Source organism: Micromesistius poutassou (assembly GCF_964030765.1).
Source record: "Micromesistius poutassou genome assembly, chromosome: 2".
Taxonomy (NCBI): domain Eukaryota; kingdom Metazoa; phylum Chordata; class Actinopteri; order Gadiformes; family Gadidae; genus Micromesistius; species Micromesistius poutassou.
Window position 1 is genome coordinate 23,097,138 of NC_140272.1, and position 23,949 is coordinate 23,121,086.

The following is a 23,949-nucleotide window of genomic DNA, read 5'->3' on the forward strand; positions in this document are numbered from 1 at the left end:
AGTTTTTTTGGTCCAAATAACTTGTCTTTCATATCAATGAAAGCTTCACAAATCTAGTTGTACGCACTAAGAATTCTAAAGTAACTAAAAGGGTCATGGGAAGATCAGTCCATGTGTTACAAACAAATGAACAAAGAATATATTTGAATATATAACGAAGGCATATTTGTTATGCTGTGGAATAAGTCCACTAAAGATATGAGAAAAGCTAAAACTAATTTATTTATAAGTATCATTAATGAGGCGAAAGGCAATACAAAATTAATTTGGACCCAGCTTCAGAAGCTTATGGGGTCTGATAATCTAAGGTGCAGCAGGCATTAGAACTAAAAAACAATGGTAACCTATTGCAAGATCCAGCAGATTTGGCTAAAGCATTCAATTAATATTTTATTGATTCTGTCGCTGAGATTACACAATGTTTCCCTCACATGTGTGAATGCTTGTAAATTCCCTCAAACCTTCCACCACAAAAGATATGTATGGTATGGACTCAGCCATGCTCAAACACCTTAAAGATGTATTGGCACCGCCCATTACACAGATCATCAATCTGTCCATTTCACAAGGGGTATTCCCAAATGTTTGAAAGACAGCCATTGTATCACCTATTTTTAAGTCAGGCGATTCTCAGGCTATTTGTAATTACAGACCAATCAGCATCTTGCCCGCAGTGTCCAAGGTCGCAGAGAAGTGGATAGAAGAACAACTTATTTCCCTAAACAACAGCCCCTTCTCACTGCATCCCATGCAATTTGGTTTTAGAGCCAATCATTCTACAGACACTGCCAACTGCCTCTTACTTGAAAATGTTTAGTCTATGATGGACAAGGGAGGTACTGTTGGGGCTGTATTCTTGGACCTGAGAAAAGCGTTTGACACAGTAAATCATAAGGTACTCATTGCTAAACTCTTCTCATTCAATTTCTCCAACAACACCCTCAAGTGGTCAGAGTCATATTTAAAGAACAAAACTTAAAAAATCTACTGCGCTGGATACACAACTGGTGTCCCACAAGGATCTATACTAGGTCCACTCATGTTCAGTCTTTACATAAATTACTTGCCCTCTGTATGCTCTGATGTAGAGATTCAGCTTTATGCTGTTGACGCTGTGATTAATACACATGGCAGCAAAAACTTTAGGCTGCAGAAAAACTCACCAATGAACCGCATCTCAACTTGGCTAATTCAATCATGCCTTCAACTAAACACATCACAGTCTGCATGTTTTCTCAAAAAAGCGATGAAGCACTCCAGACCCAGCCATAATGCTATCAGAAGTAAAATTACAAGTTGTCTCTGAGTTCAAGTACCTAGGCTTCCTAATCAACTCTCAACTGTCCTTTAAATCTCATGTACACATTTGGTCACAGGGTTAAGGTCAACTTATCAAATTTTTGCTTTAAGTACCTTTTTGTGGCATAACTAAAAATATCTTAAATGCCTAAACAAGTGTGAATTATATTCCCATTTTTTTAGGCAATATAGGACAGATATTCCAAGCAAAGCATCCATTTTCAAGATTCATTCCTTTCCTGCAAAAATTGATGTAAATGTTGCTGATTTTCCAATAGTGTCTTTCACCAAGGAGTAACCACAATCGTAGGCAGGGAAACTGCATCACAAAACTGCATTACATAGTAGCCTACTACATCGTCTAAACAATTGTAATAAGGTGTTACCAAAGATGTTTTGAAGAGACCCCCCCCCCGTGTCTGAATATGTGAGGAGAGACGACAGGGCCGTAATTCAGCATAAGCAGTGTTAAGTAAACGTGTGTCAGTGAGGATTTTCCATGAACGGAAATGCCTTAGACCACTTCAATTACTAGGGGTGGGAAAAATAATAGATTCTTCGATGCATCGCAAATCTCTCCAGAACGATTCAGTCTCGATGCAGAAAAATTAATAATCTGAAACAAATTTAATAAAAAATATTTATATATATATCAAATTTGTTCGCCTGCTGCAGAGCGCTACAGAAAACTCCTTTCTGCCTTCTCTGCTCAGAGAACCGACTTTATCTAATATAAAATATTATATAAGGTAATTCATCTGTTGATTGTCTTTAATGATCATCACACAAGTAGGAAGTTATTAGCAAACTTTAGAGTATATTTTTGAAAATCTTGCATGGAAATGTACATTAAAAAAATTGTTAAATCGAGATGCATGAATCGTTGACCTCTGAATCGGAATCAAATCAAATCGTGAGGTTCCAAGAGATTCCCACCCCTATCAATTACATCCTTGTTTTGAGCTTCGCCCAGCAGCTACCGGTCGGGAGATCACAAGGACCCTTTGTTAGATGCCTCATCGTTTAGCTTCCTTTACCAACTTCACTAACGAGCATTCTGCCACTGAAAAGTGAAGACGCGGCCCTGGCCCTGTCAGTGTGACAGAAATGTGAACTTTTTGTGTGAGTGGAAGTGACAGCCGGCATTTTTCACCAGCAGAAACCACCATAGGCTCATCAATGCCATCAAAAGTATTCATGTTTTGTTTAGATCGATTACGATTAACTAAATCGCAGACTCTTCTGTATGCCGGCTAAATACAGGGCACCGGCATCATTGTTTACGCGACGTGGAATGGTGCGCTGTGATTGGTTGTGTGTGTGTGTGTGTGTGTGTGTGTGTGTGTGTGTGTGTGTGTGTGTGTGTGTGTGTGTGTGTGTGTGTGTGTGTGTGTGTGTGTGTGTGTGTGAGACTGCGTCCTTCATATAAGTCTGCACATTAGGTTCGGACACATAGATACACATACACACAATATATTCTTCCTCAGGTAAATTTAAAAACTTTAGACAAAGTGGACCACAACATCCTCCCAATTACTCTCCAAAGTTATGTAGTTTATTGACTACTTTCATAATATATGGCAAATGTTGTTGCCTGAATACAAAATGTGTTAATATATAAACATTGATTTTGAAAAGCATTATCAGCATACTTTTAACCTACTTTTTTTTTTTAACTTTTCTCACACATAAGAGAGCTAGCAAACAAGCTGAGTGTGTGGAGCTTCAACTCCGGTGGCTCTGATGTAGGTCTGACAGGCCGCGGTTGTACTCGTTCAGCTGCCCCAGGACAGTCTTAGACACCAAGCCATAGTTGCTCTCCTGGGCTTTCGAAGCAATGACTAAAATGGACACTGTCAAGGAAAGACATCCACACACACAAGCTTACCGACTGGATAAGAACAATCATACACAATAATCATTAATGCTAAAGCAAGTATTAATGCTGGTAGGTAAGAATCGAGAGTTGTTAAGAGAGACGGTGTGAATGAGCAGAAGAGCAAGACGGAGAAGGCCATGAAGTGTATTATTATTGTCGCATTTAAACGCCTGTGACTGACAGGCAAGATTCCCCAAACCAATCAGGAGGACATGCCCGGATTGGTCAGAAATGAGCCGTCAGTGGTCTCAAATCCACATAATCTCATACAGAGGCATGCAGTCAACTTCAAACGGATGGATTTGCATTTATGACCTTTACACTCAAATAATAGCTCATAAATGTTGCCTACAGCAACTTTATGTATAAAGTGAGACCGACATATATCGGGCTACAATATGAATGTATCATTACCTATTCAAATACAAGAAACAGGACAGGGGCGTGTCTCTCAGTGCCCGATTAGAGGACAGGTGACTAGTGACAGATGCAGTCTAATTACTAATCCCGGTCTCCATGACAACCTAGCAGGAGCTGGACATGCAGAGGAAGAGGAAGGAGGGTAGTGAACAAGGATACAGTCCTTCATGACGAAGTTGTTCTGCTCCAGGTGCTGCAACTTCCTTTCCATGTTTGCCAACTGACAAAGAAATGTCAAAACCAACGTAAATGAAAAAAACACAAAAGATGGATCAATAATACATTAAATATATTAAATACACTTCAGTCAGTGGGCCCAAGATTAGACATGTACATACACTGATCTAATACTGAATATACAGTATATGTTGTCCCAGGGCTCGAGTTTAATTTCAATGCTGTATTGCGGTTGTTACGCATAATTTGATAGATTCCCGCAAATCTAATATTTCTAACGAGGGAAATCCAGCAGACATTTAGAGCGAGACATCCCTCTAAATTGCCCCCGTGTAGAATGTGGGACTGGCCGGAACGCTGCGTCAGACGGAACCACTCCCTGGAACACACCTGGTGCACACACCTCTGTCTCCCCCTCCCTCTGTCTCCCTCTCCTCCTCTTCCCTCCCCTGACCCCCTCCCTCTGTCTCCCTCTCCTCCTCTTCCCTCCCCTGACTCCCCCTCCCTCTGTCTCCCTCTCCTCTTCCCTCCCCTGACTCCCTCCTTGTCTCCCTCTCCTCCTCTTCCCTCCCCTGACTCCCTCTCTCTCTCCCTCTCCTCCTCTTCCCTCCCCTGACTCCCTCTCTCTCTCTCCCTCTCCTCCTCTTCCCTCCCCTGACTCCCTCTCTCTCTCCCTCTCCTCCTCTTCCCTCCCCTGACTCCCTCTCTCTCTCCCTCTCCTCCTCTTCCCTCCCCTGACTCCCTCTCTCTCTCCCTCTCCTCCTCTTCCCTCCTCTGACTCCCTCTCTCTCTCCCTCTCCTCCTCTTCCCTCCCCTGACTCCCTCTCTCTCTCCCTCTCCTCCTCTTCCCTCCCCTGACTCCCTCTCTGTCTCCCTCTCCTCCTCTTCCCTCCCCTGACTCCCTCTCTCTCTCCCTCTCCTCCTCTTCCCTCCCCTGACTCCCTCTCTCTCTCCCTCTCCTCCTCTTCCCTCCCCTGACTCCCTCTCTCTCTCCCTCTCCTCCTCTTCCCTCCCCTGACTCCCTCTCTGTCTCCCTCTCCTCCTCTTCCCTCCCCTGACTCCCTCTCTCTCTCCCTCTCCTCCTCTTCCCTCCCCTGACTCCCTCTCTCTCTCCCTCTCCTCCTCTTCCCTCCCCTGACTCCCTCTCTCTCTCCCTCTCCTCCTCTTCCCTCCCCTGACTCCCTCTCTCTCTCCCTCTCCTCCTCTTCCCTCCCCTGACTCCCTCTCTCTCTCCCTCTCCTCCTCTTCCCTCCCCTGACTCCCTCTCTCTCTCCCTCTCCTCCTCTTCCCTCCCCTGACTCCCTCTCTCTCTCCCTCTCCTCCTCTTCCCTCCCCTGACTCCCTCTCTGTCTCCCTCTCCTCCTCTTCCCTCCCCTGACTCCCTCTCTCTCTCCCTCTCCTCCTCTTCCCTCCCCTGACTCCCTCTCTCTCTCCCTCTCCTCCTCTTCCCTCCCCTGACTCCCTCTCTCTCTCCCTCTCCTCCTCTTCCCTCCCCTGACTCCTCACACATGCTCTGGCTGGGACCCCTTCTCTCTACTTAACCCTCTCCTCTATACCTTGTTTCCTGACTCTGTGCTGAGTGCTGACAGAATCACCCAGCAGATGGCATTTCTATGAATAAATTATGTGTATAACTCCAGCACATCACTAGATTAATGTTATTGTTGATAAATGTTTGTGTGAAACAAAATGAGCTTACTTGAGCATTGGTCTCGTTCTCTTTGAGTTTAGTTTTCAATCCTTCGTAGTTATTATTTAATTGTAAAAGCTGTCTCAAATAATCACGTTGTTGAGTCAATGAGACACAGTCGTCTTGCAGTGTCTGGACAGGAACACATAAACACACACAGTATTTATCATATCATATAACAGTCAACAACACTGATAGCTTGGCTAATAGCAGCATATAGAAACAGTATATAAAAACAAAACACAAGGGCCTGCTTTAGAACATAAAATATAAGAATTAAATGTTAACAAATTCAATGGAATGCATAGATCAGCAGCAAATGGCAAAATGAAGTCAAACAGCAAATAGCAACATGAAGCGATTAGTGCATCAATATAAGAATGTGACTCTGATGTCCCCGTCGGCCGTGATGAGGCTGGACAATAAGGTAGGTCTGTAGCTTTAGACGTCCTGCTGCCAGCGCTAGTGAAGCTTCTTCCCTCCACGTCGACACTGACCTTCTTCCTGCTCTCGGCGGCGCTCCTCAGGGTGTCCAGGTCCCCGAAGGTGGCCAGCTCAGCCTTCATGGAGACCACCTTCTCTTTCAGGGTGCCCAGTTCCCCGGTGATCTTGCCCTCCAGCTGTTGGACTTTCTCCAGGTCCTGCTGCAGCCTGTGGGACTCTGCACGTCCACAGAGGAGACAAGTGGACACATCGTAGTGAAATATGGTCCTGAGTGGAGACAAGTGGACACATCGTAGTGAAATATGGTCCTGGGCGGACTCTGCACGTCCACAGAGGAGACAAGTGGACACATCGTAGTGAAATATGGTCCTGGGCGGTGAAGGAATCAGCCCTTATTCTGACTGAAACTGATAGAGAACATATGGTTCAATCTGGAGGTATGGGTAGGTAATCTATGATTCTATATTGTGCTCTGATACACATGGAGATTCCTTTAATAGTATTTTTTAAAATAAAGCATGAAATAAAACCAATTGTTTCATAGACCTTTAACATCATACCTAAACAGCAGGCAGCGCCACTGGCAAACATGCAGTAGCTTAATATAAAGGGTTATAAGGATTTAGAAATATCAAATCAAATCAAATCAGTCTTTGGTTAAAATCAATTCTGGGCTATAAATATTGTTTAATATCCTAACAACCTGACGACAAAACTCAATTTTCAGTTGATTCAGAAGATAAATCAATGTTTAGAGCATGCAACTGTAACGTTTGTGTGTATTGACCCGTAGTTAGTCCCCTGGCAGTCGTCTGTGATTGGACGACCTCCTTCTCCTTGTGTGACAGCACCTCGTGCATGCTCTTCAGCTGGCCCACCGTTACCCTCGCTATCTGATGTAGGCTGGAAAGGTTCTGCCAGACACAAAGAAGAAAAACACACGTGGTGGAAAACAAGGTGAGAAATCAGCAAATAAAAATATCTAAATGAATTATAAAAACATACACGCAACCTGTTCTCGTATTCTACATCCATGAGTCTACTGGTACTACTCATGGATGTTGTTATAAATGTCTTAAATAAATCATAAAATACATCCCAGCCTTCTTACTGTTTCAAACTACTCCTAGTGATAGTCTCTTCTGACACAAGCCAAGCTCACATTGCTGTGGTTTTTGTGTGGATTATATGTAGGTATATGAATTACATGTTTATATTTATTTCCGTCAGCGTATCATATTTAGGGCTTGGCAGGTTAACACGTTAATTAGGCGTTAACACAATCTTATTTTAATGCGATTAATACAAATTGACGCATTAACGCACATTATTTTTTTTTTTCACTTTAATTTTGAAAGGTTTTGCCCACAGAATGTCAACTATCATATGAGAAATCATTTTTGTTTTTAGTTCCACTTACTTTACATTCAATTGACAGCCTGTTTACAATTCCCAAATCTGTGGTGTTCTGTAAGTTTCATATTCAACCCACACTGAGTGAGTCAATAAAACTCTCAAGATCACTTGGTCTGGTTTTGCTTATTAGGTACATTTGGTATGAATGATAATGTGTCATTCCATTTGATGATCTCATTTAACTTCAATTGGAGTGGATTTAAAATAGAATTTTAAGTGTGATTAATCGCGAGTTAACTCACCATTACTATGCGATTAAGGCGATTACAACTTTTAAATCGTTGCCCAGCCCTAGTTATATTCTAGGTGTCCGGGAAGCCTAACCCTCACTCAGACATTAAACAACCCACTGCTCAGACGGAGCTTCACCATCCACACACACTAGTGCTATTCTAGAAGTATCACACACACAGAGCACAGAGTGCACACAGAGTGCACACAGAGGGCCGTGGAAAAGACACTCCGACGTCATGAGAAGAACAGCACCTGCATTCGCAGCAGAGTGGAACGTTCACGGTTTCCGGTTCACTGACTCGTTCACCAAATCTTCCACCACTGGGCCGTTTCCGGCCTCCACACCCTCCACTACACTTGGTTATGAAAGCCCTTAGCCACTTTCCTCTAAGTTTCTTTCTCTAGTGAAAGTTTTGTTCTTTGATTTTGATTTTAGTTAAATGATGCATCTGATTAATAAATGTGGTGTTATTATTTAAGTAATTTAGTTGAGTTTTGATTGATTTGATTGAACTCGGTTCAATTCAATCGATCTCGGTTCTTGGTTTCTATAATTATGCCCCTGGTATTTCCTTTGTGCTGATTTGTGATCATGTCTGCTACTGAAACCTTCAGCCTCCTCTATGCATCTTCATTTGACATGTCCTTCCGGCAGCCATCTGACCACAGATTGCTTCAGGTACACCTCTGATTGAAGATACCATCAACCCACTCCCTGATCGCTGGCTCACCTTGCTGGACTGTTCAAGGAGGATCACAATATTATTTTGCTGCTGTGTGCGCTTTGTCATTTCCTGGATCCTTGTCTCTTCAAACAACTCCAGGAACCCTGCAGATGAAAGTCACATCAAGTGAATGAATTTGGGAAGCTCGTTTAAAGACTACAACGGTTGACCAAAGTACAACTCCAGCTGCAAGACCGCAGTTAACCTTTTCTCCAGCAGGCGTCGCAGGAGTGCAGGTTTACTAGATACTACTAACGAAATCTATGGCAGTCTAAACTAGTACTAATTTGAAGCAATTGCACTTCGATCAAAATAACAAATGGTATTACGAAATATGTCTTACATAACATTTATTTAATGCAGGTACCCAGTCGTGCACTACTAATACATGTAAATATAACATATAAAGTATTTTATATTTTATTAAACATATAAATATAAAATACAATACAAATAAGTATGTAATATATTTGATAGACTACTGCCTTGTAGCCTGCTATCATTTTAAAACCAGAATGTCTCACATCATTTGCATACATGTAGGATATGAATAAAGCAATGTTACACTTTATTCATTGTTATAGAAAAACATTTGTACTTTTGGTTTCATTTACTTTAAATCACACCTAGGCCCAGGGCCAAAGTCAGGGTTTGGAAAATAGTGTGGTCCAGGGGGCGGGGGGGGCGGCAACAAGGCGATGATAGTTATCCCATGGATAAGAACGGTCTTTGGCTGGCCAGCACTGAAGAACAACATACTGACTATCAAGTACCGTCATTTCCTCACAGAACTCGACGGCTCGTATACATTCAATGGCCCAGGCCGTCCCGTACTGCCAGACGACCGCACTGATTAAAGCGGATCTGGTCGTTCATGTTTGGATCAGACCACTCATTTGGTTATTTTCACGAAACGACTACAATGTAACCGGGACTGAGAATACAATAGTTTCAAATAAAAATAAACACGACTAAATGATTATATTTATGTTGAAACTGCTCCTGTATATAATAAAATAAAATCGCGCTTTCATTCCTTTTGCTAGATCTAACATTAAATGATTTGAAATACTGAAGACACGCGGTATAGAGTAGCCAGAGTAGTCAGAGTAGCCTATGCAATGTTACAAATAGGTTAACGTCAGAAATGGTCAAACTCAATTTAATAATGTGTCTGGCGGAAGGAAATAAATCTGTTCTAACGCCCCATTTAGTTTAAGGAAGGAAGAAATGTTTAATCGGCTGTAACATTTGATTGTTTCTATTATATATGCAGAAGAGGTGAGTGTGAATAAGCAGAATATAATCAGTGGGCGTTAGGCAAGATTCAAAGCCCCATGTTCTGCTAGTTGCAAAGGTAACTTCATAGACCACTCCTACTTCACAAGGCTTTAGCAACAGCGTCAAGGTAAGGAAGCACTTTTAAAATGCAGAAATGAGATGAAGAGACACGAGGTGAAGGATGGAGACTTAGGGAGTGAGGGTGGGAGGAGGTATGGGGGAGAGTTGGGTTAGCATTCGTTGTGTGGTTTGGAGTTATTTTTCTATTGGTGCTTTGAAATTGATGGTCTTATGAAAAAGCTTCACATAACCCATAAGACTCTTTCACAAATGAATATTGGCTGTCAATGGATCAGTCACGCACTGCAATTATTTTTATTACAAGTTTTGTTACTGGAGTTTCATTAACTTTAGCATGATATATATATTTTTGATAATCAATGGTCAAAAACAACAGGATTATTCATCGATTTCTTTCAAGGTAAAACAGACTCATTGCTATACTGTACGGGGGCTGATCATGCCTACTGTGGTGTGTAGTCATTTCCCTTGAGGAGAAGCTGAAGGATACTCACGGTCTATTTCCTCCTCCCTCCTCTTCAGCTCCTTGTACTTTTGACCACATTCCACTTTAAGAAAGACAAAACATTGTCAAGGCAATATAGCAATCAGGAAAAGATATATGATGACATTAATAAAACAAAATTGAACAATTACATTATTTGAATACCAGTAAAAGTTATTCATGAAATAAATTTAAGACAAGAAAATGGATCAACCAATATAAAAATCTATTTAAGGCACATTTATATCAGATCAGGTGATTCACTATGGTGATTGGTCATAATTCTAAGAATAGAAACAGCCAGGTTCATACCTTGGGCCTCGTCTGTGTGGTGTTCTAGTTGACTGATCTCCTCTGTAATCTGCTCTCCTCTCTCACTCATCTCCCCCAACCTACAGACACAAGCAGACGGTCAAATACAACCTACAGACACAAGCAGACGGTCAAATACAACCTACAGACAGTCACAAGCAGACGGTCAAATACAACCTACAGTCACAAGCAGACGGTCAAATACAACCTACAGACACCAGCAGACGGTCAAATACAACCTACAGACACCAGCAGACGGTCAAATACAACCTACAGACACAGTCACAAGCAGACGGTCAAATACAACCTACAGACAGTCACCAGCAGACGGTCAAATACAACCTACAGACAGTCACCAGCAGATGGTCAAATACAACCTACAGACAGTCACCAGCAGACGGTCAAATACAACCTACAGACAGTCACCAGCAGATGGTCAAATACAACCTACAGACAGCCACCAGCAGACGGTCAAATACAACCTACAGACAGTCCCAAGCAGACGGTCAAATACAACCTACAGACAGTCACAAACTTTAAGCTTTAAAAATGATCTGGTTATTGGAATTAATAAAATGCATTTCAAATGGATCTTATAATACACATGGGTAACACCATAAATCAGAGGGTAGCAGCAGTCAACAATAAGTTGGCCTTGATCGTAGTTATTGTTCAAATATTATAATATTTGATGTTATTTAAATTGTTCACACTGATCGTCACTCTTAGATGGTTTTATTTTGATTAGGTTACACTTCTTAAACCTTACACCTGCCCTCTGTTTTTAAGACAACTCCTAATTCTTTAATTTCGATGTCAGTAGCCTTACATTCTAGCACCATTTGACAGGGGCTGGTTTGACTGGTATGTCCTTCCAGATAAGACATTCCAATGTTACAACGTCAGGTCATAGCTAATAAACTAAGAATAAAAAAAATAATCCTTTCTCAAGTTTTGGAATTCTCAGAGAAGAGGAATAACTACCAACAGCAACATAACATATGAGCTCAGAATTGTGAAAATATGTTGATAACTTACTGTCTATCCATGCTGGCAATTTCTTGGTTGTTTTCCTTTACCTGAAATAGGAAATAAAGTCTGAGTTTGAGTTACACTAAAAAATATGTTAAAGTTAATGAAAAGAAATCTCAAACAAATATCTGAGAATAATATATCCAGTACACACCCACAAAATATATTGTATCTTAAGAAAACATGACAGATCAAGACAGATTGCTTTCTGAATCTAACTAGCCATGAAAAACACTAGGGTATTTCTGAAAGCATCAAATACTTACATATACATATATGTAAGTATACTTACTTACTAACATATATATTTTTAAATGTTGGTAAAGAGTTTAGTGCCTTAGTCACAGGCCGTACAGATACATACTGAGACGTTCAGCCAACCTGTTTAAACAGCCGCTCTCTCTCGTCCTGAGGAGAGTCAAAGCTCTTGCTCTCAGCTACCATGGAGTCACGTCTGGCTTCCAGCATCAGGAGCTTCTCCTGGATGCACATTGCCTCTTGCTTCATGGGTGAGTGGGACAGCTCCTATAATTGGGATACAGAACATAACTCTTTATCGTTCTGGTAATACATTTCATTCAGTAGCCACATGTCTTAGAGAAAAGAAAAGGTTCAAATCAAAACATTTGCCTCCAGTGATTCGTTTGATTGAGTACGAGGTCATTGGTAAATAAAGGAAGGGAAAGTTTGTTGAAGTGAAAGGCCAAAAGGAACAAAAAACCTTAACTTAACAAAATATCACAGTTGTGTATCAACTATACACCAACCAAATATATTGTCAAGAAAATGTTAAAAAGTATATGAATATTCATCTCAAAGTTAGCTAATAAAACATTAATCTTTATCATCAACATCACTTCCGTTTAATAGAGCTTTGGCATTGCTGATGGTCTTTAATACAAATATGTGGCAGCTATAGCTAACACCTCTACCTAACTTAAATCCACAGATATCAGAAATATTTCATTAATAAGCAGGCACTTGGATGGCAAATTAGGTTAATGTATTTAATGGCCAGGTCAAAACCAATGAGAACACCATCTTCCCCATGATGACAAACCAGATTGGCTTGCATCTTGCAGACCTACTGTTCCAAGGTCAGTCCTGGCAACTCAATGTTGCTGCATGTGGCACTACCAGCAACACTTTTCCATTGCACAATTTAATGTACTAAGATACAGAACATATCACAATCAGGATGCAACACATATCACAATCTGACCAGAACATTTGTTTTCCAATGCCTAAACAGTGGATGTGACGTAGCTTTCGGTTTTACCCTTTTTCCTCAAATCTTATTTATTGCAATTTCTCACAAATTTCTTTCAACTCACCGCTTCTAAAGTCATCTTTCTTGTCAGCATGGCTTCCAGCTCTTCCTGACAAACAGATTGCTCCTGAAGAAAAGAACAGAGAAAAGACGTAAGTAAATAACAGAGAAATTGCTGAATATATTATCAAAATTTCAGACCTGCCAAATTTGGACAGCACAAATTATGTACGCCAAAGAAAAAACACTATGTACCAAAAGCTAAACAAAACTTGAAAATGCATTTGCAGTGAGTGCTGTAGTGTACAATGAGCTTACACATATGTTAATTAAAGCTTTAAGGTTTAAAACGTATATAAATGTTGAATAGCTGAACCCAAGTGAAAATATTTTAACATAGTTTAATACTCTGAAAGGAGTAAGCGTAACAGTATACAAACGATTTAAATAATGTCAAACTGTTGGAAAAAAGTCTAATAGTTAAACAAATAGCTGAAGTATGATACATAGTAGTATTGGTATGATAACTTATAAGTAGTAGTATCTGTATGATAAGTAGTACTTGTATGATAACAGACAAGTAGTAGTAGTGTGATAAGTAGTATTAGTATGATAAATAGTAGTATTATAAAGTTGGCTATATACAACTATACAGCTTTAGCAGAAGCCAAAACACTGATTTAACATTACTTCATCATAAACCACAGTGACATTTTAAGACTTCCCTTTCAGTTATTGTACACTGAAAGTTATTCAAGAACAGCTAAAAAGGTGGCTGGGTTGGAGTAGTTAGGTGAGTGCTGCATGCAGCGCTCAACTATTGTTCTTAAGTTTTATTCCTTCTTCTTTATTATTCTCTACAAACTTTGGGACCTATCTCCTTCCTCAATTTTTCACCTAGAGACTCCATTCCAATTTTAAAATGTTCAGATTAGCTTGGAATCGCCCGCTTCTTTTCAGATTTTTTAAATATTTTATACTTTTTATGATATTCTACTTTTGAAATACTATTTTTTACAATGTAGACACTTCGTAACTTGGACTTCGTAACTTGGTCAATATTTTATCGTTAACCTTCGTTCAAAGGTTTAACAAATTAACACACTTGTATCTATCTCAATAATCTGAAAACAGAATTTATACTTTTTTCAAAATCACAGTTTTAGTTCCATATCGGCTTCGTTTTCAGTTGGTCTCATTGATTTACGCTGAGATAGTCAGTGTTGTCAGATTGGGCAATTGCCAATTGGACTACTTTTAATAATGTTAGGCTGGAAAAATTAGCATTAGGCGAGTACATACAATTTCGGCTGGTTTAAAAAAATAAAAATGGCGGGATTATTATAATTCTTTCTACAAACATCAATCATTACCACACCTTTCATAAGGCATATCGTTTCTTGTACTACTACTACTACTACTACAATGTATTTCAGCACTTTGCTTCTTCAGGTAATGCAATTCAGCGTCAGTCAGTTTTTGATTTCAGCTTACAGGTGCACTGTGCACTGCAATACATTTGACCTTTCAGATTCTTCAGTTTAATTCATTTTACATTTCTGCATTTTTAGCAATGCTTTGCGCTTTTCATTCAGCTGTCACTTTATTTGTTTCCAACCATTTACATTTTCTTAAATGGTGTGCATGTTTACATTGTTTACTCCATTTAGACTTTTGAACTTTTGTTCAAATCCCTTCATTTGATTTAAGCCATTTAACATTTCTTTACGTCTTAAACTATGTGTCTTTATTAAAACATATTTTCAACCTCACTTTGCACTACAGCACTCACCGCATTTTCTGCAGGAAATGCATTTTCTAGTTACTAGTTACTTTTTTTTGTAACATAGTTCATAATACTAATTTATGCCATTTGAAAGTAGTACATTACTCTACAATAATTATTTTGGTTTGAAGTATGTTTGAATTACTTTTACCAAAATAGAGTAGACTACCATCCGCTATCGGACCTTGGCCTTCAACACCGATTTTTACAATGAACACGGAAGGTTCCTACCTTTATTTAACTCAACTTCCCCTTTAATCTACATTCACATTCAATGTATTTCCACGTGTTATGTTACAGGTTATTTATTTGAATCCAGTTTGAATGGCCATTTTAGTTCTTTGCTCCACAGCAGATACGGTGCCTTCAGCACCAACAGAGCAGCCCCTTCTTGTGCCCTGACGTTAGTATTCAGTATACTTTGTTTTCATGGTCTAAAATGGTCAGACACAATCTGATTTACGAACGAAAGGATTCAGAAGAAACACAAGCAGTCTGTGCCTAATTGAAGAACAATATCTAGAGATTCAGAGCCATAGATAATAATACCGTAGAATTCAAATACTTTTGAATCATACTATCAACAACATTAATATCAAAGAACCTAAAATAAGAGAATACCTCTCCTTTAACCAAAGGACGGTTAACTAGAAACGTAAATCTAAGCCAATTCCACACATATCATATGAAGGCATGCTGAAGAAATGAAAGTGACTTGTTGTCAGGTAACATACAGTAGTGATGGCTCGTTCGCGAACAAATCAGTTCGAACGAACGACTCTTTAACATGAACGAACCGACCTCATTCCCCGTTTCAGTTCGTCTCGTTCGTATCGTTCGTTCTCCGAGACTCGTAGTACAGCATCTTACCATAGTAAATAAAGGTTTTTCTTCATCAAACATTTTTTTAATGACTAATAACATCAACTCCAACATTAACCCCCTTTCTTTGTGGATGAGATGGGGCATTCAACTGAAGTTCTGGTCGTACCTGAAGCAGTTCTTCGTTGGTCAGCATCATGGCAGCGTACTTGTCATGCTCGGCAGGTGGAAGGGCCTTGATGACCTCATTAGCAATATGTCTTTCTTTCTGGATCGCTTCCCCTGTTACTCCGATGGCCTCCTCCCTCCTACACACACACACACACACACACACACACACACACACACACACACACACACACACACACACACACACACACACACACACACACACACACACACACACACACACACACACACACACACACACACAGGCATCATCCTCACTCAGTGCGGCCCACAGATCATTTAAAATGAATATAAATTGAATGAACAACAACTGCAACTGAATCAGTCAGTCATTGTAATTATACTGTTCACCGATAAAGGACGCTATGCAAACAATCTCGGGGCCCCGGGCTTTCTCCATCAGCGAGGAACAAAGATAGAGAGCCACGGTCATGAGCAGTGCAAAAATTAAAACAGAACTCGATCAAGAAAACCGTACCTTCCAGTCAAAATGGGAAGCAGAGTATCTGTTCATAGAATGCGTCTAATTATTTTGGAAACAATGAAATATTCATGAAAGCTTTCAACTTAAGTCGCCAGTACAACTACTAAAACTGCACTGAATATGATGCTAGTTCTTGCACTTGACGTTGGGCCACTGCTTTTCAGATTTTTATCATTGTATGATCAAGTATGGGAGGCCTTTGCACTGAAAAAAAATACAAATCACTTTGTTTTTGTTTTTTAACAAACTTGTTGCATTTGTCGTTTAACAAGAGTATAGACATTTTAAAAATGCATGGAAAATATGAAATGAATGGATGTTGGTTCAATAAACACACAGACATACACATATATATATATATATATATATATATATACACACAAATATTTTGTTCTTATTTTTAATTATTTTGTAGCTTCTCTCATATCCGATTTGTTGAAGTTCGCGGTCATGTGGCCCTCTGATGGTGATGATGAAAAATTGTGGCCCTCTTTATCATGAAAGTTGCCCATCCCTGAGCTAGAAGGTGAACGCATACTTACTCTCGTCTCTCAGTGAAGATTATATCCATACTCTCAGCTTCTCGGTCATTTCTCACTTTAAGCTTGGGAAAAATGGAAATAAGAGAATCTGTCCAGTGAGTTTCTCAAATGGACCAGATATATGACTCATATTTGGCGATAGTGCCCTGACCTATAATTGGTCATGATAAAATACTGTATGTTTCAGAGTGTAATCATTTGATTTACATCACGTTAATTGTCACAATATTACCAAAAATGACAGCTATGTCGTGAAGTCATTTGTGTTTGTGTGAGAAACATCTGGAAACAATTTATGAAACTCCAATAATCATGTGCGACCAATTAGTTTCATGTACATATACGATAGCAATACTCAGTGGGAAGAGAAAAGGCTCATTGCAGTACTCACAACGTGGTGGTCATTTATCACTTCTTCCATGTCAGTGTTGGTGTTGAGCTTGTCCACCAGCTAGAGGGACATAAAGCAAACAAATATGTGGCTGATAAATGGACTTGCTCTTGATTGAAACATTATTATTATTTAGAATTGGTGGTTTGATAGCACTGACTTAACAGCGCTACCAAACCAATTTTTTTGAGAATTGGCGATGACCATATTTGACATTTACAATTTTGATTGACATCTTAATAACCATTTAAATGTAAAGAGACAACTTGGAAGAAGATTTACCATGTTATAGTCAGCAAGCTGGCCTTGTAAATCCCTGATCTCTCCAGCAAGGCCTTCAGCTCTAGATTCAACAAAAGAAATTAACATTTTAAGAGCAAGGTAAAAGCTTCATATTTTGTGAACAAGGTAATTTCAGATTCAATATTTTTTTTCCAAAAATGCAAGCATGGTAATTGATAACAGATTTTTACCATCTGACGCTGATGTTGAACGGTCTATTGATTACGCTATCGAGACAGTATTAAATCAAATGGACGGTATACTGTCACTAAAAGAAGATCAAATGCAATTTCAGCAAGATATTTTGTTTTGCAAGCAAACAACTGGTTAATAATATCAAAATAAAATAATCTCTCTGCATCTTGCAGTCATTGTCCGGCCCAGAAAAAGATGTGGGATGTCTTTCTGACATCGTGCTCAATGACTTTATCAGTTCAAAGTTTGCCTTTGTGGCCAATTCATCTAGAATAGATGGGAGCGTGTGTATTTTATCTGACAAAGGTCAAAAGTCATTTAGAAGCATAAGAAATTCTGAACTTTATTAGTAGTCACAACTCCAGTAACTGGACTGGCCAGAGGGGGCAGACATGTAAAGAAGTTACATAGTGCAGGTTGAACCAAAGCTTGGAAGTAAAACATAAAGAACACAGAGACTTGTTTATTGATTTTAATAATCAAAGCGTACCTTTTCTCATAGGACAGGTAGACAGAGTTCTCCTGGTTAAAGTTGTCAATTTCCTTGTGCAATTTGCTGGTCTCTGTTGTCAACTCATTGATTTTACTCCTGCAAAAGATAAGGCACAAGGGCAAACAAACATGAAGAGAAAAGTTTAAATTGTTGACTTTATCCTTCAAAGGTAAAGGTAAAGGTAAAGGTAATACTCAAAAGTCCAAAAATGAATGTTTCCTTACTTCATATACTTACAAAATCAACCTACACTAGGGCTTTCATCTTCTTAGAAGGATGGTGAAGACCGTGAAGATAGTATGTGTATGTGCATATTAATATCAGGACAGGTTGGCCAAGAAAAAGGTGGAATTATATTGCTATCTAGTGGCCTGTCTTGATATTCCTGCAGTCAAAAGTTGGTATAAGCATAGGCTTTGATAACCTTTGATTAATAACAAAATTCTTAAGGTAGACGAGCTGAATTCTGGTTGAATGGGCCATTTCACTTTCTTATGCTTCCTATTTGTTTCAACCAATCATGTTGCTAGAGGCAGGAATCTGTGACCATTTAATTGGCGTACAAAAACTCAACCAGCAGCAGTAAATTGTAAAAAACAAACTCTGTAAAGGTTTCAAATCAACACAGTGTAGACCGCCCACTATAGGAATTCAACTGTTAAAATCCCCTTCTGCAAGCTTCATCCACTCGCATGAATGAGTTTTCTTTTGAAGAATATAAATCCACCTTAGACCAGACTAGGCATACTGGTTATCGGCCCAGGCCCTGTGCCATTGCAAGCCCCAGTAGATTAGTATAGGAATGATGGTCCGCTAGAGTCTAGCTCTATGTTATTCACCGTAGACCTCAATCAAAAGTCAGAGAAGAGGACGTCAACATGAAGTCAACTCTTGAAAAGAATTTGAACTCCTTGGCTGTCGAGTTTGTTTGAGTTTCACCGTCTGTGATTTAAAGTTGTGTTATTGAAAGGAGGAATGTCTTTATTTAGTTGAAGAACCCCATGTTTAGCAGGAGTCCTTGGTTAGAAGTGGGAGCAGTATTGTTTTTTGACCACACAACAAACACACGATTAAAATGCAGGTGTATATGTGACTCAATTACGTAAGAAATGGGTTTATATGTCATGTCAAGCTGTGAATTTACTTGTTTGCTGTAAACTGCATTATTTAAATAAATACAATTAAAACAAAAAAGTAGCACTAGTGGTATTGGTGCAACAAATGTTTTTTTCTGAAACATGCTGGACTCTTAGCCATGGAGCTGATGATCTGATGACACTTATGTATGTGAACATGTAACATACATAAAACATATAATTTGTAACTCATTTGTAAGTTGCCCTTTGTTTACATGTGCTTGTCTTAAATATTTATATTTAGTTTCATGCAACTACAACTTTGAAGATATATATTAAAGAACAGAATCACCCAGCCTTGGCTTTGCAGTCTTTCTTATTGGACTTGGATTCAACCACTAGATATGAATCATATTTAAATACATTATCATGTATAACATCAGGTTTGAATCCATTTTAAAAGAAAAAAAAAATGTCTTTACCTTAGTTGTCCCAGGTAGTAGGACTTATCCAAGATCTGTCTCTGTGGTCCTGATAGACAAATAGAAGGAAATCAGAAGACAGGAAATGTTATGTCTACAAGAAGACGGGCTAAGAGGTGAATCACACAACGTTACTTATTTTACATTTATAGATAATGATAACACAGCTTTAAATACTTAAAGCTCACCTTTGATGCCAGTGGTCATCCCACTGAGTCCCTGCTGGGTGACAGGTCTTTCAGTCACTTGGATGTGGGCTGACAGCACTCCAGGGATGGCCACCGGCCGGCTTCCCCTGGTGCCAGGACGGCTCGCTGTACTTGGAACCATCTGAGTGCACAAGATTAATCATCTTTAAACCAGACTTTGTGTCTTTGGCCACATTCTTTTATTACATAAACATATAGTATAACGGGCAGTGTATACCACAGGATCTTTGGCTACTGTACATTTCATTATCAATATTTTGCAGATTTAGCCTGATGGTGAAGTGTTTGAAAATATTTGAGATACTCAAAAGAGATATGCATTGTTGAGTGGGTAAAAGAACAGGGCAGGGTCAGGGTAACACAGCGCAGTAATGTGCAGACGCTAATATCATCAATGAAGGTGATAGCAATGTGATGTTGTAGGTAATGTATATGTATATATAATACAGAAAACTGTCATATTTGATCAACAAATACACTTGATTGAAGCACCCAATTCTTCATGGACTCATTATTTATTTAAATTTAAAATACATTTGTTTATTTGTAAGGGACAAGTCCAAGAAACATTGACACTGGAAGAAGCAGTGTCCGATGTATTGTACACGTGTATAGCCCAATCTCTTATTGGGCAATGCTATCTGAACAATCAAGTAAAGTTACCTAAAAGTTTAAAATCAGTGACTATAGCAATGAGAAAACATGAAGTAGCCTATGAAGCAGCCTACACAACTAATGACTAGTTGATGTCATGATTACAGTTCTGGCCACAATTTAACCAGAGCCTGACTACTTTAGAACATTTATTAAAATTTTGAATCTACTTTAGGCTGGTAGGTAGGGAAATCTAGAGGATTTTGCCTTTTATTGAAACTGCAATTCTTGCAAAGGAGGATTTTCTATAGTTTCTATAAAGGAGGATTTTCTATAGTTTCCTTTAAATGTTGTGGGCGGCCTAGATGCCAAAGACCCTCCACAAGGGGAAAAGTACCAGGGACACGGCCCTACCCCAAAGGACGAGCACTTGGAGAAGTCGTAGACAATCAGTTTCATCCAGCACACCTGCTGCCTGATTGCCAAAGGGGAGCACCTGCCCACAGTGAGCCTGCTACAAAAGGAGAGAGCAGCACTCCCCTGGAGGGAGGCCTGTGGCAATGTCCCACAGCACGGTAAGTAGCCCTGAACCCAGTAACAGTGGAAACGCTAGGAGAGAGCGTGACTTGTTGTATGTGCCGTGTCTCAAACCTGTTTCCATTGTCGTCCACCGAGCCTCCTGTGTACCCCTGAAGGCCACATAGGGAACCTACCCTGGTCTGGGAAGACCTCAGGTTGGACTCTCACCCTCCCCATTCCCCTCACCCTTTTGCATAAACCCCCTATTACTTTAACCCACAACCTGTTGTCTGTTTTTGCAACCAAGTCAGCCACATCTCAATCAAACTTCCTCAATGTGTTTAAGGTTTTAACGGGAGGAAAGTGAAGTCTAGTTATGAAAACGTTGAATATGAGTGGAGCTAGATAGTGGCGAGTGTAGCTGTGAGGTTGGAGGACTATATATTATACTTGTGATTATAACCTCTTGGCTAGTAGCATCCCTTTCAAAACACACCTGCTTGGTAAACCCGTTGTTTCCATAAATCATGTGGTAGACGCTGCACAAAACAATGACGCTGTAAAGCGTCCCTAGTGTCATCTGACCTACCCCGGTGGCAACTCTGCTAGATGTTGGAGGAGGCCTGATGCCAGAGAGGGGTCTCAGGGCACTCGGTATAGACCCACCACGGCTCGCTGGCCGGCCAACAGAAGAAGGGGTCCAGTGGCTTGCCATTACAAAGAATCCTGAATAGGAATAGAAAATACGTTATGCAGTTTAAGCGTAACACAACTTTAATCTGTTTGGCAATGTTGAACTTAAGTTTACATTTATTGTAACATTACATTTACTGTCAGTCCGATCTTGGTTTCAATAGTTGTGTGCAATGCTTTTTGGAAAACAATGTCGGACGATGACAGTGAGACCAAACGGTCAAACATCTGTATCCTGAAATAAACGACTGACTGACGTTTGAGTGATCGTTAATATGTAGTCTGCTGTAACATAGGGAAGGTATAGTAATAAGTGGATAAGGATGTTCCCAAGATATTTTGACCTCCGGTTGTTGACATGAATATGATGTGACCACTACACTAGAAACATGCTGGGCCCCTAGACCCACAGCCATCAGCGGAAACAGAGCTGGTCGCTGTGTGGACATCGGTCACTAGAATAATATAATATTAACCATTACCTACATGGAAAAACGTGGTTTGCTCACGCAATCTTTTAGAGCACTTTATTTCACATCCTTTACAAAGTACCAAAAGACAATCGATAAAACCAGAACAAACTTAGAACTTGATATAATGGAACTAATATTGCACATTGCAAACAGGCATTAACAATCTGACTTTATCAATAATTGTTCAAAGTGTCTGTCTCACTGCTGCAGCAGCAGACACGCGTCTGTCTCACCGCAGCAGCAGACAGGCGTCTGTCTCACTGTCGTAGCAGCAGACACGCGTCTGTCTCACTGCTGCAGCAGACACGCGTCTGTCTCACTGCAGCAGCAGACACGCGTCTGTCTCACTGCTGCAGCAGACACGCGTCTGTCTCACTGCAGCAGCAGCAGACACGCGTCTGTCTCACTGCAGCAGCAGCAGACACGCGTCTGTCTCACCGCTGCAGCAGACACGCGTCTGTCTCACTGCAGCAGCAGCAGACACGCGTCTGTCTCACTGCAGCAGCAGACACGCGTCTGTCTCACCGCTGCAGCAGACACGCGTCTGTCTCACTGCAGCAGCAGACGGTCTCACCGCAGCAGCAGACACGCGTCTGTCTCACTGCAGCAGCAGCAGACACGCGTCTGTCTCACTGCTGCAGCAGACACGCGTCTGTCTCACTGCTGCAGCAGTAGACGGTCTCACCGCAGCAGCAGACACGCGTCTGTCTCACTGTCGTAGCAGCAGACACGCGTCTGTCTCACTGCAGCAGCAGCAGCAGAGACGCGTCTGTCTCACTGCAGCAGCAGCAGACACGCGTCTGTCTCACTGCAGCAGCAGACACGCGTCTGTCTCGCCGCAGCAGCAGACACGCGTCTGTCTCGCCGCAGCAGGGTCGTCGTTCGTGATCAGAGGCTGCGACATCAGTCAATCGCGGTCGCACCGCTCTGCGTTCGTGGCCGCGCTGACGGACTGTTCTTGTTGTGGACTCACCTCGGCTGTATCCTTACTGGCTTCAGATACACGAAACCTGCGTTTAAATATAGATCATCCCACTAAGACAATAACAAGGCGTTTGTTACCTTTTTAATATGTACCACAACGAGGAATAACAAACATGGTCGGTTGGTTGGAACTCTGGTTTCCCTGGAAACGATATGCCCGTTTCACAATGACGTCAGTCAACTTCCGGCCTTCGGCGAGGCAGCTGATCATTCTGTACTTCCGGGTACATTCGTGTTCTGGGAAATGTAGTATGTATGTATTAGTTTATGTGTATATGTATGTATGTAGTTTTTTTATGTCAAATTGGTAACACTTTTTTTTCTTTTTTCTTTTAAATCACTGGGACTGTGACATACCAGACTGTCTCATAGGAAACTTCCTGTTCCTGAACTGATTGCGCTGCACATCTTTCCATGCGAGGGCGCTGGCGGGCGAGTGCAGAATGACTGGGAGTCGACGGGGTTTCACCCTTATATTCCACTTTTCTCAGGGTGTAAAGTCATTTGAAAGTTGCATTCAAAAGGGGGGGCTAAGATAATACACTCAGATGAATATAGATTTTAACTTCACTTATCTGTTCTAAAAATCTGTTCAAAAAGATTGTGTGTGTGTGTGTGTGTGTGTGTGTGTGTGTGTGTGTGTGTGTGTGTGTGTGTGTGTGTGTGTGTGTGTGTGTGTGTGTGTGTGTGTGTGTGTGTGTGTGTGTGTGTGTGTGTATAATATATATAACAATTAACTTTGACGGAAAGTCCTCCTTAAGATAATTTCTGATTCTGCATTAGCTTCAGATGCCATCAAGCGGGGACTCTGGTTGTAATCAGTCACAAGTCCGTCCCTGAACATGGGAGTACATTTCGATAGGGATCTTGATTTTGAGGATATTGTCCACCAGTTTGCATATTCAAAGTCAAGAAAGAGGCCATTGTAAGATCGGTTTGTTGTGTATCTTGGCAGATTATGCTGAAGTGTTTTCAAACTTGTTACTGTTAG

General features: G+C 40.5%; 1 protein-coding gene across 2 annotated transcripts; it reads right to left on the minus strand.

The window, feature by feature from the left end:
* Positions 1-2,875: 2,875 nt before the first annotated feature.
* Positions 2,876-23,114, minus strand: ift74 (intraflagellar transport 74). Of its 2 annotated transcripts, none has more exons than XM_084464459.1 (20): positions 23,037-23,114; positions 21,398-21,534; positions 19,675-19,816; positions 19,487-19,535; positions 17,926-18,024; positions 17,241-17,301; positions 16,959-17,018; positions 16,568-16,629; positions 15,522-15,660; positions 12,809-12,871; positions 11,856-11,999; positions 11,481-11,521; positions 10,443-10,522; positions 10,141-10,194; positions 8,291-8,388; positions 6,697-6,823; positions 5,963-6,126; positions 5,475-5,597; positions 3,758-3,818; positions 2,876-3,140 (listed from the first exon to the last, which is right to left on the minus strand). In XM_084464459.1, exons 2-20 carry the CDS (start codon positions 21,521-21,523, stop codon positions 3,025-3,027), a joined length of 1,809 nt encoding a protein of 602 aa, XP_084320585.1. In that variant the 5' UTR covers positions 21,524-21,534; positions 23,037-23,114; the 3' UTR covers positions 2,876-3,024. The 2 variants fall into 2 exon arrangements, with proteins under 2 accessions (XP_084320585.1, XP_084320586.1); XM_084464460.1 differs by having other exon boundaries at positions 22,948-23,100.
* Positions 23,115-23,949: the final 835 nt, after the last annotated feature.